At 40.5% G+C, this 15,837-nt stretch overlaps 1 protein-coding gene across 2 annotated transcripts in view; it reads left to right on the forward strand.

Annotated features, from left to right (window-relative positions):
• Positions 1-15,837, forward strand: part of DYM (dymeclin) — a 227,020-nt gene that overhangs the window by 76,232 nt on the left and 134,951 nt on the right. For both annotated transcript variants that reach the window (XM_059833367.1, XM_059833368.1), the window contains exons 9-10: positions 10,890-11,072; positions 15,468-15,646. In XM_059833367.1, the coding sequence (XP_059689350.1) occupies positions 10,890-11,072; positions 15,468-15,646 (362 nt within the window). The remainder of the gene's footprint in view (positions 1-10,889; positions 11,073-15,467; positions 15,647-15,837) is intronic.

The raw sequence follows: 15,837 nt of genomic DNA on the forward strand, positions 1-15,837 counted from the left end.
GACCGTGAGGACAGCTGAGCAGTGGAGCAGGCAGCCCAGGGAGGTTGTGCCATCTCCATCCTTGGAAGTTTCCGAGACTCAGCTGGATGAAGCCCTGAGCAACCTGGTGTGACCCCTGCTTGGAGCAGGAGGTTGGGCCCAAGACCTCCTGAGGTCCCTTCCAGCCTGAATCATCCTGTGATCTTATGCGCTGAAAAATTATTTCTTCCTTTCTACTCAATTTTTAAAACTTCTCTGTCTTTTCCATCCTCTTCGTCTGGTTTCTTTGAGCCATCGGTTTGGTCTCGGTAGCATTTTTCTTCAGTGGACTAGCTTGATCATTTTGTTGTCAAAATCAATGCTGCAAATAAATGTTGCTCTCACTTTGCCAAGATATTTGTGAACATGTTTCCATGTTTGTTTCTCTCCCCAATCTTGTCTGATTGTGTTGACAAAAGATGTTACTGAAAATCCCGCTATGCTCCCGCCCCTTCTGACCGCAGCAGTAAAGTACCAGGGCAGTGCCCTGGGCAAAAGCCAGAGGAGTTTTCTATTTTAAAAAAACCCCAAAAATAATTATAATAAGAAAAAACCAAAACAAAACACCAAAAAACAACCAAACCCACCCACCACTGCCACCCCCTGAAAAAAACCAACCACCAAAAAACCCTCCCAAACCAAAAAACCCAACAAGTCCTTTTTAATGTTCACTGTATGAGTTTGCTTTTGGCTTGGTTTGCTGTTCCGAGGCCGATAGCTGATTGAGTCAGACACTTGTTGTAAAATTGAATCCAACACTGGGTGGATTTGCAGTTTTTTCCCACATTTCTCATGCGTTTTCCTCTCTCTCACCCTCTGCTTTTCTAGCTTGCGCTTAGTTTCCCAGGTTTCAAATAGTCATAATACTGTGGTATTGTGTTCTTATATAATGCCATATAACCTTTATTTTTATTTATTTTTATTGTGGTCACATTTGCAGCTTCAGTTATACTGGCCAGTTTTCAGATGTGCAGCAGAAATACTGTTCTGTCTCAGAAACTGTAGCGCTTGTGTCCAAAGGAGTTGAAATAGGTGTTTCCAGCAACGGGCCAGGAGTGGAGCTAATAAAAATATGAAGATTTCCTTCCTTGTTTAAGGCATTCCCTTCCTATAGTTTTTTTGAATATATTTCTTGAAGTGAATTAATGGTTTATTAGAGTTATTTCCAGCTTTATTTGGCAACTTTAGAGCCTTTTGATTCAGGAATGTGGTACGTAATTTGCTTTTCTTAATTCTTCAAGGTGCCTGTCACCAGATATGTCTACTACTCAGATTCGTGCTACAGATAGTAACAATGTCTTCAGAGGTTTCCAACTAACAATGTCTTCAGAGGTTTCCAACTAACAACGTCTTCAGAGGTTTCCAGCTAACAAAGCCAGCCCCTTCTTCAGCGTCTATGTGCAAATAAGAGAAGTAGACCCCATCTGGAAATGCAAAATGTGAAACTTCAATGAGACAGTTTAAAGGTGTTGACTTTGTTTCTAAATGTTTCTGTAGTTTTTCAGACAAAGTAATTTTTTTGGGGTGTCTTTATACATTTCTGAGACAGCCATGGTGTCAAAAGCTTTGATGGGACTGAAAAAAAACAAGTGAAGCAATCTAATGGCATAGATGGGGTTCTTGCCCTGAAAAAAGCCCATATCATTTTAGATGTCAAAGTAAGAACTCCTGAGACATAGTGATAAAAAAGAGGATAAATAGTTTTTCTTTCATTTTAAACCATTTTTGTAGTGAATTGAGGAATATGCTTGTTTATTAAATCTATGCAGTTTAGTATTTGTAATCTTTTTCAGTGCAGTGACATTTGAGAGGTCACGCAAAGTGTTGGATTAATTGCAGGAAGCAAAGTGGAAAAGAGTTCCAAAGAAAGGAGAGAAAAATCCGGGTATAGAATTTGGCTAGGTAACAAAGGAGACGTGACTGTGCCTTTTACTTAAAGGCTGTAAACACTGAACTGGGGAAGAAATGTTTTATGGTATTATAGAACCACTTATTAGGAATAAGTAGATGAAGTTGAACAAAGTAATGCTTAGGTTGAATATTAGGAAAAAAATCTTAACATTGAGGTTTATTAGATTATGGAACACTCTTCCCAAAGGATGTGGTTCAAGCTCCATTACTAGTCCCTTAAAATTAGGCTGGATAGAATAACAAAATGTACTGGAGGGAACACTGTTGCATGGGTAGGGGATGAACACAGTTACCTAATATGTCTTTGCATTTCACTTGCTTCCATGATTCATTTCCTGAAAAACTGCTTCCAGAATGTGTTAATGACATCACGGCCCCGGCTTCCTCGGACACGTTGGTGCTTCTCAGTGCTGTGGCTTTCGGAGAGTTTATTTGGAGATTTGCTGGGCTGTCTTTTTGCCAGTGGCTCCGATAGCTCAGCCGTTCCCTGCAGCTTTCCCGTGCTGCTGCAGCAGCATTGCCGGGAGCAGTGGGGAACGGGCAAAAATTAGGTGCCTGGAAAAATCAGGTGCCTGAGGTGCATTTTAAAAATACACATACACACACACACACACAAACTGGGCTGTTCCTGGAGAGACTGTGATCAGGAGCGGGGCAGGCAGCAGAATTTGTATTGCAGAGCTTGGCTTCGCAGAAATGACTACCTTCTGCTGATCTTGGCAAGTAGGGTAAAAATACTTGTCTCTGTTAGAATAGTAGTATTAGGTGCGAGAAGCCTCAAACAAGTCAGTCATACTTGGTCGTGTATTTCAATGAGCCTGACTTAGTGGTTCTGTTGCACTGATTTGATGAGAAGAAAATAACCTGTTTTTAAAATGTCTTCTACAATTTTTTTAAACATTTAAAGAAGTCATCTAAAACATGCTCTTATTCTTTCTAGAGCATTGTAGTCACTTTTCTGTAATGTTTAGGAATTAAATATTGAAAATAAAGTATACTAATACTAATAATAAGGCACCTAAAATAAAGCCCATGGCAATCCACTATGTAAATTGTTGAGACGTGTGTGAGTTTGACCGCGCACAGCACTTTGCACCAAGGGCTAAGCGGTAGCTTGACAGGATTTTAAGCCTAGATATGCTGTTTCAACTGATCACGCATTTTCTGATACACATCCTTTACCGTTCTTATATTCCAAACAGTAAATGGAGTCAAGATGGACTGGTACATAGCTGTTGTCTCCAAATGCTTACAGCACTGCACACAAGCTTTTAAATTTAGTATCTCCCACGTGTGAGTTCTTGCTGCAGCCTGACGATGACTTAGAAACCAGCTAGCCTACCAGTATTTAAAATATGAATTTATTTTGCTAGAGTGTGTGTCACCCAGAAACTATTCCTTTGTAGTTGTTTCTAAAATGTCTTTCCTTCTATGTTGCAAGCCAGCTTGGGTTAATTCTGTTAGTCTCATGCCAGAGAGTGGAGAGCGTGAAAAATATTGCTGAAAATTAAAAATTATTACTTTTGTCATTTGTATTACCGTGTCAGATACAATGTTGCAAAAAATCTATTGTTCATAAGAACTTGTGTCAGCTGAAAAAGTTACTGTGAACAAAAAATTAGTGCAGTATTTAGGACAGCCATTTTTATACTTCTGGGTTTTATAATTTCCCTACCTAAAAAATCTACACTGTAATCAGATCCACTTTTTCAGTCAGAGGTTGTAGTTTGTGTATACATCAGTTTGTTTATGCTCCTTATGAGTTTAATGTTGCTTGAGGATGGAATACTTTGCATGCAGGTTCGTTAACCACATAAAAATTATTCCGTATTTCCTATATTTCAGCTTTGCTAGTTTCTTGCTGTAATTTGTCTTCCAAAAACTTGCAGTGGGACTTTCCTAAAATTTATGATGCTGCTGCTTTTATAGTCTTTTAAGCAAATATACCTGGTGCTCCTCACAATTAGCAGTTTTAAGTTGCTTAAATAAAGACCTGAGGTGTTAAGGACGTGCTTATAAAGTATAAAATGACTTTGACTTGAGGCATTATGTGAACTGCATCTCGATACAGCAGTTGCCTCACTGATCCAGCCTCTCCCATTTATGATTCCATGGACCGCTTTTTCCTCTCCCATTCATTATCACATAACATCCCCGTGGCAACTTGAGAAATTGCTTACATGGAAAAGTAATCGTAGGAAAGTATTTATGTATTTTTAGCTTTCTTCTAACACAATGTAGCAGCTGGAAACAAGGACAAGAGCCAGCATGACATGAGCTGCCAGCTCTCCATGGGCCACCAGAAAGTGTTCATCAGACCACAATGTGAGAACCATTGAATTGACTTAAATGTGACACACATAATAAGCATTAAATAAAAAAAAAACCCCAACCCTGAAGTTCCCAAAGCTGCTGCTTGAATGTAATAAGAATGAAATAGTAATTGTCATGTTTTTTAATAATACATTATTCACTGGGTTTGGTGGAGGACATACATGATGGTATCAATTAGATGCAATGAAAATCACTTTTGCTTTAGCTCTTCATGATCTATATTTACTGCTGTCTTAGATGTTGTTGCAGCACTGAACAGTCTTCTGGAGGCTGCAAGTTTCATAAATAGGAAAGCAGGGTGTGGAGCTAGGACTTGATTTGAACAGATTACTGAAACATAAGTTAGATCTGTTCTGTTTGGTGGGTTTTTGTGGTTGGGTTTCCCTTCTGGTATTTAACGCTTTTTTGTACCCACTTCTCTAGCCTCATCTACTTGCATTCTTTCCATTTTTGCAACAAGGGAGCAGGATTGTCATTTTGGCAATGTTAAAATGACAGGAATAGATTGAGAAGACCTTTTGAAGATCTTCATGTCTACCAAAACTCTTTACTTCTTCCTTCTCAGTCTGGAAAGCAGCGCGGGACTGCACCTCAATCCCGTGCGCTCTGCAAAATAGTTTCAAAAGCACTGAAGCTCCTTGGCAGGATGCTAATGATGTATGGTAGGACTCGGGTTGTGCGTGGGGGGGAATGAGGTGAGGATCCGCTCTCTGACCAAGCTCCAGTGAGGAGAGAAATGAGCATACTCAAAAAGGCTATGCCAGCGTTAATTGAAATGTAATGCCTGTGTTTAAACCTAATGAAGGATAGGCCGATCAAAGGAAAACTTGGTAAGTTCAATTATTAATATGATTGCATTTTGCAACTGCTATTAAATGAAAAATAACACCTCCCCTCCTTTTCCCAGAAAGATACTTTGAAACAAGTAAAGCCAATTTCCTCTGTGTTAATTTAATGCTCTTGCCAGGGAGAGAGCTCAGAGGGTTTATCTTCCAAGTCTTTACACCGAAGGTTGGAAAGTGAGCAAGACATGTTTTGTGGAAGAATTACAACTAGTTTTCATAAATAGCCCAAGAAAGCTCACAAATCAATTATAGCTCACACTTTGTTGATATACTGACTTGAAATAATGGTTTGCAAGTGCTAGAACTTCGGTTGGCTGTATGTTTCAATGCTTTATAATGAGTAAAAATTTTAAAGCACCCTCTGCGCTCCTACCTGTCTTTTGGTTTTAAAATGTCTTTTGGTTTTAAAATGTCTTTAAACTCAAGCTCTTAAAATTTTGCTTCCTCATGTGAAGCTATAAATAAGTGCATTTAAACTGTTCTCCAAGTAGGTACAAACATGAACCTTCTTTCTCTCTTGTTGTGTAACAGAGCAGAGCGTTAGGCTGAGGTTTCTGCAGAACCGTGTTTACATTAAGGAACAGTCTGGTGAAAGAAAGCTCTTTTTTGATGAATGTGTCATAACTTCATTTTGCCATTAAGGGTTGTTCCACAGACTGTCAAACTAGATTAAAATCCTGGGTTTGTTTTCATGGCTATGAAGAGTGTTTCTAGCCATCTTACAGAAGACCTCACATTCTCTATTGCAAAAAACCATACCTTGCTTTTAAGCAAGACCTGCTTTCCTTGCTGGGCTGTACACAGAATTGTATAAATACGGGACAAGGAAGCTGTCGGGGGTAGTTTTGTGAAAGAGAGGGAAAAATTGGATCTGCGCATTCTGTTTTAAAGGTAAAAGCAGTCTCTCCCTTCTCAAAGGATCTGTGTGCTGGTTGACAGCCGGCTGAAGATGAGCCAGCAGTGTGCCCAGGTGGCCAAGAAGGCCAACGCCATCCTGGCCTGTATCAGAAATGGTGTGGCAGCAGGAGCAGGGAGGGGATTGTGCCCCTGTACTCGGCGCTGGTGAGGCCGCAACTCGAATGCTGTGTTCAGTTTTGGGCCCCTCACTCCAAGAAGGACATTGAGGTGCTGGAGCGTGTCCAGAGAAGGGCGACGGAGCTGGTGAGGGGTCTGGAGCACAAGTCTGATGAGGAGCGGCTGAGGGAGCTGGGGTTGTTCAGTCTGGAGAAGAGGAGGCTGAGGGGAGACCTCATTGCTCTCTACAATTACCTGAAAGGGGGTTGTGGTGAGGGGGGTGTTGGTCTCTTCTCCCAAGTGACAAGTGGTAGGACAAGAGGAAACAGCCTCAAGTTGCACCAGGGGAGGTTCAGGCTGGATATTAGGAAAAATGTCTTCACTGAGAGAGTGGTGAAGCACTGGAAGAGGCTGCCCAGGGAGGTGGTGGAGTCACCATCCCTGGAGGTGTTCAAGGAACATGTGGACGTGGCACTGTGGGACATGGTTTAGTGGGCATGGTGGGGTTGGGGTGATGGTTGGACTTGATGATCTTACAGGTCTCTTCCAACCTTAGTGATTCTGTGATTCTGTGTATTTGCCAGAAATAATTGGCAAAATTTTAGTATTTCTCTAATTGCCAAAAATTGTAGTAATGTGGTTCCATGTGGAACTGAGTCAAGAAATAAAGTTATATTAAAGAATTGCAATTAAAAATAGATTAGAAGTATTTTGCAGCAAACAGTAAATGGTATAGATGAAATAAGTGATCCAAAGAAGCTGATGTTGATGAGACTGTTTTAGGCTTATGGATTTCTAATAATTACTTATAATTACTTACTAATAATTACTAATTATTAATTACTAATAATTACTTATAATTAGCCTCGGAAAGGTAGTATCTGGTAATGTAGAGCTTTTTCAAGAGTTTATAGAGCTTCAGAAGCACTTTGGGTCATGATGGTAGTGTGGGTAATCCACCCCTTTCATCCTTTTCACCGTTCAATCTTTTAGTTTTGAGAGTTGCCACTGCCCAGAGATAGAGAAAGCTTTATGAAAACGTCTGTAATTTGCATTTCCCTTGGGATATATACTAAAATGACAAGAGAATAGGAGGAAATGAAACTTAAAGTGAAATTTAAATGTGAAAGAAGTCGAAGCACTATATTTTAAAGTGTCTAGGCAAATTTTATTCCATGCTTTTAATGATGCCAGGCAGCACCAGTACAGTTACAGCTGCCTATGCTATTGGCTTAAACAGGAATTTTAACCATGAGATTTTCTTCCTTTTATCCTGTTCTTTTTTCCTGTGATGTTCCAATGAAGCAGAATCTGAAATGTGATTCTGGGCATTTCTTCTGTATCAGTCTGTATTCGTCGTATGTTTAGTTTTCTGTTAGCTGTAACTTTAGATCGGAAAAGGAGGTGGTGAGGAGAGCTGCTGCAGGGTTGCAGCATTACTTTAGTTTTGTTTCATTTGCTAAAAACCCAGAAACATAACTTAATAATTTTGAAATTTACATAAACGTAAAACCAGATGTAGCAAAGTGATATGTCAAATATTGTGAACATATAGAATACAACTAGAAACACTGACTACTTATCTCTCTGTCCTCCTAAGCTTTTTATTTAGCACTTTATTCTGCTGTTAATGATCAGAAACAATATTTTCCTTGAAAATGTCTCTTAACTTGAGTAGGTTGGGAGCACCAAGCAATACTTAGCACCTAATTCGACATTGCATTTTGGAACTGAAAGGAATATTATGAACCCATTAGCATGGGATTGCTTTTCTGGGGGAATACACTTGCCAACAAGAGGCAGAACTTCAGGGGGTTACTTGGGTCAAGTATCAATGCGCAGCTTTCTCGTGGACATAATTACCTCATTCTCCCTGCTGGAAGATTCAACTTACTTGCCAGTATTTTGGCCATATCCCTTTTTTCCTTACTCCTGAGGAAAGGTGTAGTAATGGCACATGCCAGCCGCAGAGGGGTGGGGTGGTGGAAAATTAAAAACGCTGGCTTAGCTGAGAACTACACTAAACTTTTACTTTGAGAGGAAACGTGCTGAATTTGAATTCATTTAACAAATTAAAACGATATCATTATTTCAGTTTTTTTAAAATAACTTCTTTACGTGTTACCTGTCTGAATAACTCATATGAGTTTGAAAGCTAACTTCATGGTCAGCATTTTTATTCAGCTTCGTTCTGATTTAAGGACAGCGGATCAAAAACACGGTGATAAAAGATTATTAATGCAACATGAAATTTTTGCTAAGAAGGCTGTAATTATAGTGCTTTTTATTATAAGAACTCCTTCAAGCTGCTTAACACTGAATGGCATTAGTACCTTGCCCTTGACATGGCAGTAATTACCTTGCAACTATGTTGATGAAGAGAGCGTTGGTTTGTTACAAAATCTGGCTATATAATTATGTTTGAAGAAAAATACTCTTTGGCTGGCTTGAAATTTTTTAGGGCTAAGAATACTTTACATTCTTTTAATTGGTTATACTGTATGTACGTTTTGCATTCAAATGGCTTACAGGTTTTTATCCTTTGCACCTTGAATCTCGCAGACTAGAAGATTAAAAACTAAACTTTCTTAATTTTTCTGTCTTTAAGAAAGTGTGTTACAATTAATTATTAATTTAGGCATTAAGAAAAAAGGAAACAAGAATTCTGGGGTCTTTTTAAAGTTGATATTATTTCTTATTTTTGTGCTGTATAATTCAAGACTTTGACCTATTAAATGAATAACTTGATGAAATGCTTAGGCTCTGCCATAAAATGTCAAGACACACTGAAAAAAATTAAGTGCTAAGCAGGCATTTGGGGGCGAATATAATCCAATGTGATTGGGAGGGGCTGCATCTTATCACCTGGGAATGGATCAGGAGCCCAGACGTGATAAAGGTGGAGTCCCAGTGACACTGAAGTTGTCGTCAAGTTGCACCAGGGGAGGTTTAGGCTGGATATTAGGAAGAATTTCTGTACTGAGAGTGATGAAGCACTGGAAGAGGCTGCCCAGGGAGGTGGTGGACTCACCATCACTGGAGGTGTTCAAGGAATGTGTGGACATGGCACTGCGGGACATGGTTTAATGGGCATGGGGGTGTTGGTTGATGGTTGGACTTGATGATCTTACGGGTCTTTTCCAACCTTAGTGATTCTGTGATTCTGTGTGTGACCATAGCCATAGAGGGGGCAAGTTTTATCCTTTCCCCTGACTTTTTCCCCAGTAATGCTGAATCTGCAGCATCTCTGCTCCAGCTTTGGTGCTTTTCTTCTTTTTTCCCCAGTGTAATACAGTCTCATGAGTTGGTGGCGAGGAAAAAGGTTTTATGGATCTGCTGGAGATGGCTGAGGGGAGTCCTCTAATCCTCCCCTGCTGCCCCTTTTCCCTTCCAGTCTCCTGTTAATCGGTATTTGGGCACGTAGCAGGTCAACTTAGTTCACCAACACTGCTGTAATTAGGAACAGGAATTTCAAATGTAGGAGCTCAGCTTTGGAGTTTTGTCTGGGTTTTTTTAATGCTATAAGAATTAAGTATGAAAATGACTCTGCATTTCAGGCTCAAACATCAACATTTAAAGACTATGATAATGAGAGTTTTAACGAGCAGCTTTCAGGTGCTTTATACCAGCTTTATACTTTATGCCTTAATACTGGAGCTGTATATGCACCATATATATACACCTAGAAAAAGGAGAGGGTATGCCAACCTGCGTTCTTACCGCAGTTCATGAGCAAAGAACTGAGAGTTGGTATGGAATGATGAGCCATTTACTTTGTTGTACCTAATAAATTTTGGTGGTCTACAATGAAGGAAGTTTTGGTGCTTTGTTACATGTGTGTTTTTGAGGCAGTTGGGTAAGTGAGTTTTTGTTGTCTCACAAGAGGAATCAATCAGTCTGGGTTTTTTGACAGGATCAGTAGTGATTTGTCACTTCAGACTTTTATTACTTTTTAACTAGATTTTTAACTTCCATTTATTGTAAACAGTTTGCACTTCCATACCTTTACATCTTATATGCAATCTCTGAAGAAGGAATTTCAGAGCAGTGTAAGTACTTCCAACTGGAGTGCTTTTTCAAGTTGTTTCATCTTCTGTAGGAATGCCAAAACATGAGGCTGAGTTTAATACCTTAAAATTTAAATTTAAATTGCTCTTGAGCCTGTCTTTTTTCCAAGAAGTTTATTATTTGCTATTATGTTGTCTACCCACAATAATGAGCAATGACGATCTCTACATGACTCTCAATCTGGAGGTTCTAGTTTAAGCAGTATTAGTTTTTGTTACTGTGTTTTGCCTAAAATATGCTGAGTTTATTAAAATTAGAACATATGAGAAAAATGCTGCGTGGTGGACCAAGTCTTTTTTATTAAAAAGGCAACGTACAAGCTTCTTTTCCTCTCTTAATATGTTAGCATTGTCAGGATTGCTACATGAATCCTTCAGGTGCTATGTGCTCTGTGTTTAACGTTCTCCCCTTGAAACATATGCTTTTGTTTCACCTCTCCTAATTTCCCCTTCATATATTCCTATGACTTAATTTTCTTGAATTTCCAGTAATCTTTCAGTTCCACCTCTCCATGCCCACTGCTATGTGCCTCCTGAAATGTTCATTTTGAGAAACCAAGACCTATCATCTCATTGTACAGGGGTGAATTGTTTTTCCCTCTTCTCTCTACCTGTGTGTCAGATGCGATCTTTTCCTTTAAAGGAGGTTTGTTCATTAACATGTAAATACACATAATACTGTTTTGCTTTTTCTCTCTAGCTGGCCTGTGGACAGTCTTCACGCTAGGTGGGGTGGGGAGTAAACCAACGCCGCAGCTGGAGCAGTGCTCCCCTCTAGCTAACCAGAGTCTGCTGCTTCTGCTGGTCTTGGCTAATCTGACCGATGCTCCAGATACGCCGAATCCCTACAGGCAAGCTATTATGTCCTTCAAGAACACGCAAGGTTTGTATCTGTTCTTCCTTCTAAGCATGAACTGAGGAAAATGAAGTGTTAAGTTGCTGCGACTACTTAGAGGTTGTCTTTCCAAAACTTGTTTTCCCTCCAGCCAGCCTGTGGAAGAGCAATAACACTACATTTTATTCTGGGAGTTTTGAGGTGAGTTCCTCAGCTGCTGGAACTTCACTGAAGGGGCAGATGGAGAAGGATACTCTTTCCTTCAGACTTGAGACATTCTGGTCTCTTCTCCCAAGTGACAAGTGATAGGACGAGAGGAAACGGCCTTAAGTTGCACCAGGGGGGGTTTAGATTGGACATTAGGAAAAACTTCTTCACTGAAAGGGCTGTCAGACACTGGAAGAGGCTGCCCAGGGAGGTGGTGGAGTCACCATCCCTGGAGGTATTTAAAAGATGTGTGGATGAGGCACTCGGGGACATGGTTTAGTGGTAGACGTGGCAGGGTTAGGTTTATGGTTGGACTTGATGATCTTAAAGGTCTTTTCCAACCTAAATGATTCTATAATTTCATAAAATATAAATAAAATGGACCTATAAGTAGGTTGGTTATCCAAGAGTCTGCAGGAGGCCCCTAAAACTTTATAGCACTTGAGGAAATTCTGTTTAGCTGGAGTCATGTTCCTTAGAGCTAAGAGAAGCAATTGAATTGCTAACTGGATTGATTTGCTGACTGTATTCTTGCATTGCAAACGTGAGGATGAACTGGTTCGTGTAAACACTTTCACGAGACTTGGATATACAGAAAGTTTCAGAGTTCTTTCAGTGCTCATCTGGTTTTTGAGAAGGCTGGTTCCAGTCCGCGTATCAGGTAACTGCAGGTGCGATGCTGCCCTGACAGTGCCCGGCTGCAGAGGGTCTTGCTTGGGACACAGTGATGTCCTAACACAGCTTGGACTATCCAGATAGCTCAGCTTGCAGGCAGCGCGCTTGTTTTCATATATACTTTATCCATCCACTTAAATCTCTTCAAGTTTTAGCCGTTGAGTTTTACCTTTCGTTGGATTTATGCAGGTTGGCAGCATGCACAGGGCTACTCGGCACTGCTCAGCTGCTGCGTGATAACCTGTGAAGCCAAATCAATACCCCTGAGTTATTCACTTTATTTGGGGGGAGTTTTTATGTTCCTTTAACCATTAAGTTTTTAGCAGGTTGAGCTAAAATTCATTCACCTTTTACCTAGGAGATTTTTTTGGTTATTAGGATGGAGGGTTGTTCTCAAGAATTCTTAGCCCTGACGTGCCCCTTTGGTTTATTGGATGTTGTTTATTGGCAACTGAGAACAAATTCTTTATACAGTTTTTGGGGTTTTTTAAACTAACTGAGAACTTATGAATGCTTTATTTTGGTTGACTTTGTCTAATGTCATCAATAACTAGCAATGTGTTTCATCGAGAACTGTAATACATGTATCATCATAACATTTTAAAAGAACCTATTCTATGTCAAAAGCAGCATGAAAAGCCATATTTTTCTCTAGATGTGTACTTTACGGGAAACAAGAAGTCATTCTATAAACTTATTTCCACTGGCGAGATTCATATAATTGAGCTTAAATTTGATTCCTGTGAACATTCTGCGGGGCTGGTAAGAGGAGAATGGTATGAAAAAGAAAGTCTGGTTACTGTCATAATGATCTATAGTATGTAACTATAAAATGAAAACTGGCTTTTTTGTTAAAGTAATTTATATATTTTAACTGGGACTGAACTAATAAAATTCAGAATAGTTTTCTTTATTCTACATGGTCTAGAATAGTTTAATTTTTCTGCTGGTCCGTTTAATGTTCTGTAGAATAATACAGGTTATGTTGCTGTTGCTGATAAGTTAGTTTCTTTAATACTGTTTGGAATGGGTTTTTTTACAGCTTTTTAAATATTTTTCCATAAAACTGATAGTGAAGTGTGCTATAAATATAAGTGGCACAGCTTAAACATCCACTGAAGTGAAGCTTGAAAGTCAGTGGACACTCCTCAGCTAATGAACGGTGGCATCAGGTTGCTGCTGAAGAGAACACGTTGAACTGGTCCAATTTTGCTGTTTACGTCCAAATTTTCCCTAGTAACGAGAAATACTCGCCTGAAGCAGGATGGTTTTAAACCAATCGGTCCATAATGACGATCAGGGTTTGAAGGGGGCGTGGGGGCAGAAATGGTAGTTCAGAGAAGCCACGTTTTGGTCTCTGCTCTGCCTGTTGGTACGTCGTTTGGGGGAGAGGCAGGCTCTCCATCGCCGATGGGCTGCCTCTCGCCTCTGCGTGCGGCAGTGCCTCCCCACTCCTGCAGAAAGGAGAAGTGTTTGCTCCAGTGCCTCCTGCTGAGTTCAGCTGAATGGCTGGAGCCGTCGCCCCTTGCCCAGGCCAAGAGAAGCAGCAGCTCCCCGGCACGCCGTCTCCGCCGGGCCCCTGGAAACCCGGTGGGAGCCAGGGCTCCTGTGGGGCTCCTGCAGGTCTTCCAAGCACTTAGTCCTTCCAAAGAGGGTGGCGATGTTATTCAAAATAAGTGACAACTACCACATTCTTCCATGCTGAAAGCTATTTAGAAACCTTGCTAAGAATACAGGCTAAAAAGAAAGGGGAAAGCGAGACACCCACGTCTCACTGGGTGTAGGGAGTGTTTGTGTGATCAGTCCCTATCAGTATAGAGATTTCTCCAGAAGACTGGAAAAGTTTGGTAGGAAACCATGGGAGTACTCATTTAAAAGCCAAATTTGCGTTGGCTCACGGTGCTGCCCATGGGCACCCGCATGGTGACACTGTTCTCGCCGTTTTCCGTGGTGATGCAGTCTATAATACGTGAGAAATCTTTTGGGATTTGAGGAAGAAGGAAGATTTGGATGAAGCGCAATAGTTGCTGCCTAGCATGCCGGCTGTCGTAATACCACTTGCTTGTAAAATGAGTTGTAAAAAAGCAGGGTTTGAAATTTGCATTGGTTTTCCTTCTGAGTCTTTTCCTCCTCTCCTTAAAAAACCCTTTTGTCCACAAATCACTGTGCAGGAGTAGCAGTATTGTCATGCTGCTTTATACAGCAGAGCTTTCCTAAGTTAATACATTTTTAATAAATGATAAACAATTCTGAAATCTGTAGTCTACTCTTGTGGAAACAAAGGAATTTTAGTTAAATTCTTCAACTTCTAACATCTTATTTATAGTAATACGGAAATTTAAGTCCAGACCTTTAGTATACTTGAGTATCCAAACTGCTGTTGTTCCCAGAATATCCTCTTGCCATGAAATTGCTGTAATTTTTCCATATGCATAACTTGTTTGTGTGCTCAGAAAAGATAGCCTTCGTATTCAGTTGCCAGGACGCTAAAATAAATCAGCCCAAAAAGGCAGACTCGTCCTACTTCATGTACCATGACAGAAGATGCATGCTTTGGTTGGGTGTTTTTGAACGGAGCTAGACAGGAAAATACTTTATACAAATTTCTGTGAAGTTTTTTGAGAGTTGAGAAATGTACCTGCTCTGCACGGCAACAAAACCTTGCACTCTCAAAGGTTTTTTGTAAAGAAATCAAAGGCAAAACCTCTGACTTGGGGAGGTGGGGAGGCTGAATAAGGACATGAATCTGGCTTTCTGACACGAGATGAGTGCGTTGACTGTCACGTTTGCTTTTTCCATTTCCACTGGGAATTCCTAGATGTTGGAGATCTGTGCTGATGGACGTTTTTGTTAAAACTGGTAAAGTTTCTTGTGAAAAGGTTCTGTGAACAGAAATCTGTTTTATTCTCGCTTCCCGCCCTGGCACAGATTATATTGTGAACATGAACGAACTCCTGTTACTTTGAGGGATGTTAGACTATATGACGCGGTGTTTCAAATTGCTTTAACCCCCTAAACTCCCCGCCACACACGCATCTTTAAAGTCCTGACACCACCTATGTTTCACCGAAAACATACTGATAGTCTTAACCTATGCACGTCTGCCCTTCATGCCAAGAAACGGATAGGAGAGGACTCCACCTTGATGCCAGTGTACTAAACCTGGAAGTTTTGGTTGCACGTGAATCGGTACGTCGGTTCCAGAGAAGACACTGTAGCTGCCCTCCTTGCAGCAGCTCCTGGGATTGCCTTCCTTTCTAACGGTGAAAGCCATTTGGACGATCAGAGTAGCTTTATGAAAAGAGTTGAGTGTCTTGTGCGGGTGCGTGGGTCTTATTGGAGCTCATGTGGGAGGACAACCTCAGCTTTTTGACACAACTGAAGCTTCATGAGACTCTGTTCAGGTTTATGACCATCGGTGATAAGAGTCATGGATGATTTGTTTCCTCCTCAGTGTGCTGTCTCTATAAAATATCTCCCCTAGAGATTTTGTGAAGTCAGCAAATAGCTGGATGGTAAATGTATTTGTTAAAGCTTGTTTTTTTGATTTCTCTATTTCAGATAGCACTGCTTTTTCATCATCAAATCCACACGCTTTCCAGATTAATTTTAACAGTCTATACACGGCTTTGTGTGAGCAACAGAAATCTGATCAAGCGACTCTTCTTTTATACATGCTTCTGCATCAAAATGGCAATGTACGGACGTATGTGTTGGCACGAACTGACATAGAAAATCTTGTAAGTATTGCTCTGCTTGCCTTACACTCATCACGAGGGGTTGGTCCTGGAAGCTTGGGGGTCACCGGCTGCCGGTGTCCCCTGTTCTGCAGTGGGGGCTCACTTATTCACCAGTTCTGGCTCACTTATTCACTTTTATTTTGTCATCTCAGGAGTATGATGCTAAACATGTCACTGCAGTAAAAGATAGC

This window comes from Gavia stellata, chromosome Z (assembly GCF_030936135.1).
Source record: "Gavia stellata isolate bGavSte3 chromosome Z, bGavSte3.hap2, whole genome shotgun sequence".
Taxonomy (NCBI): domain Eukaryota; kingdom Metazoa; phylum Chordata; class Aves; order Gaviiformes; family Gaviidae; genus Gavia; species Gavia stellata.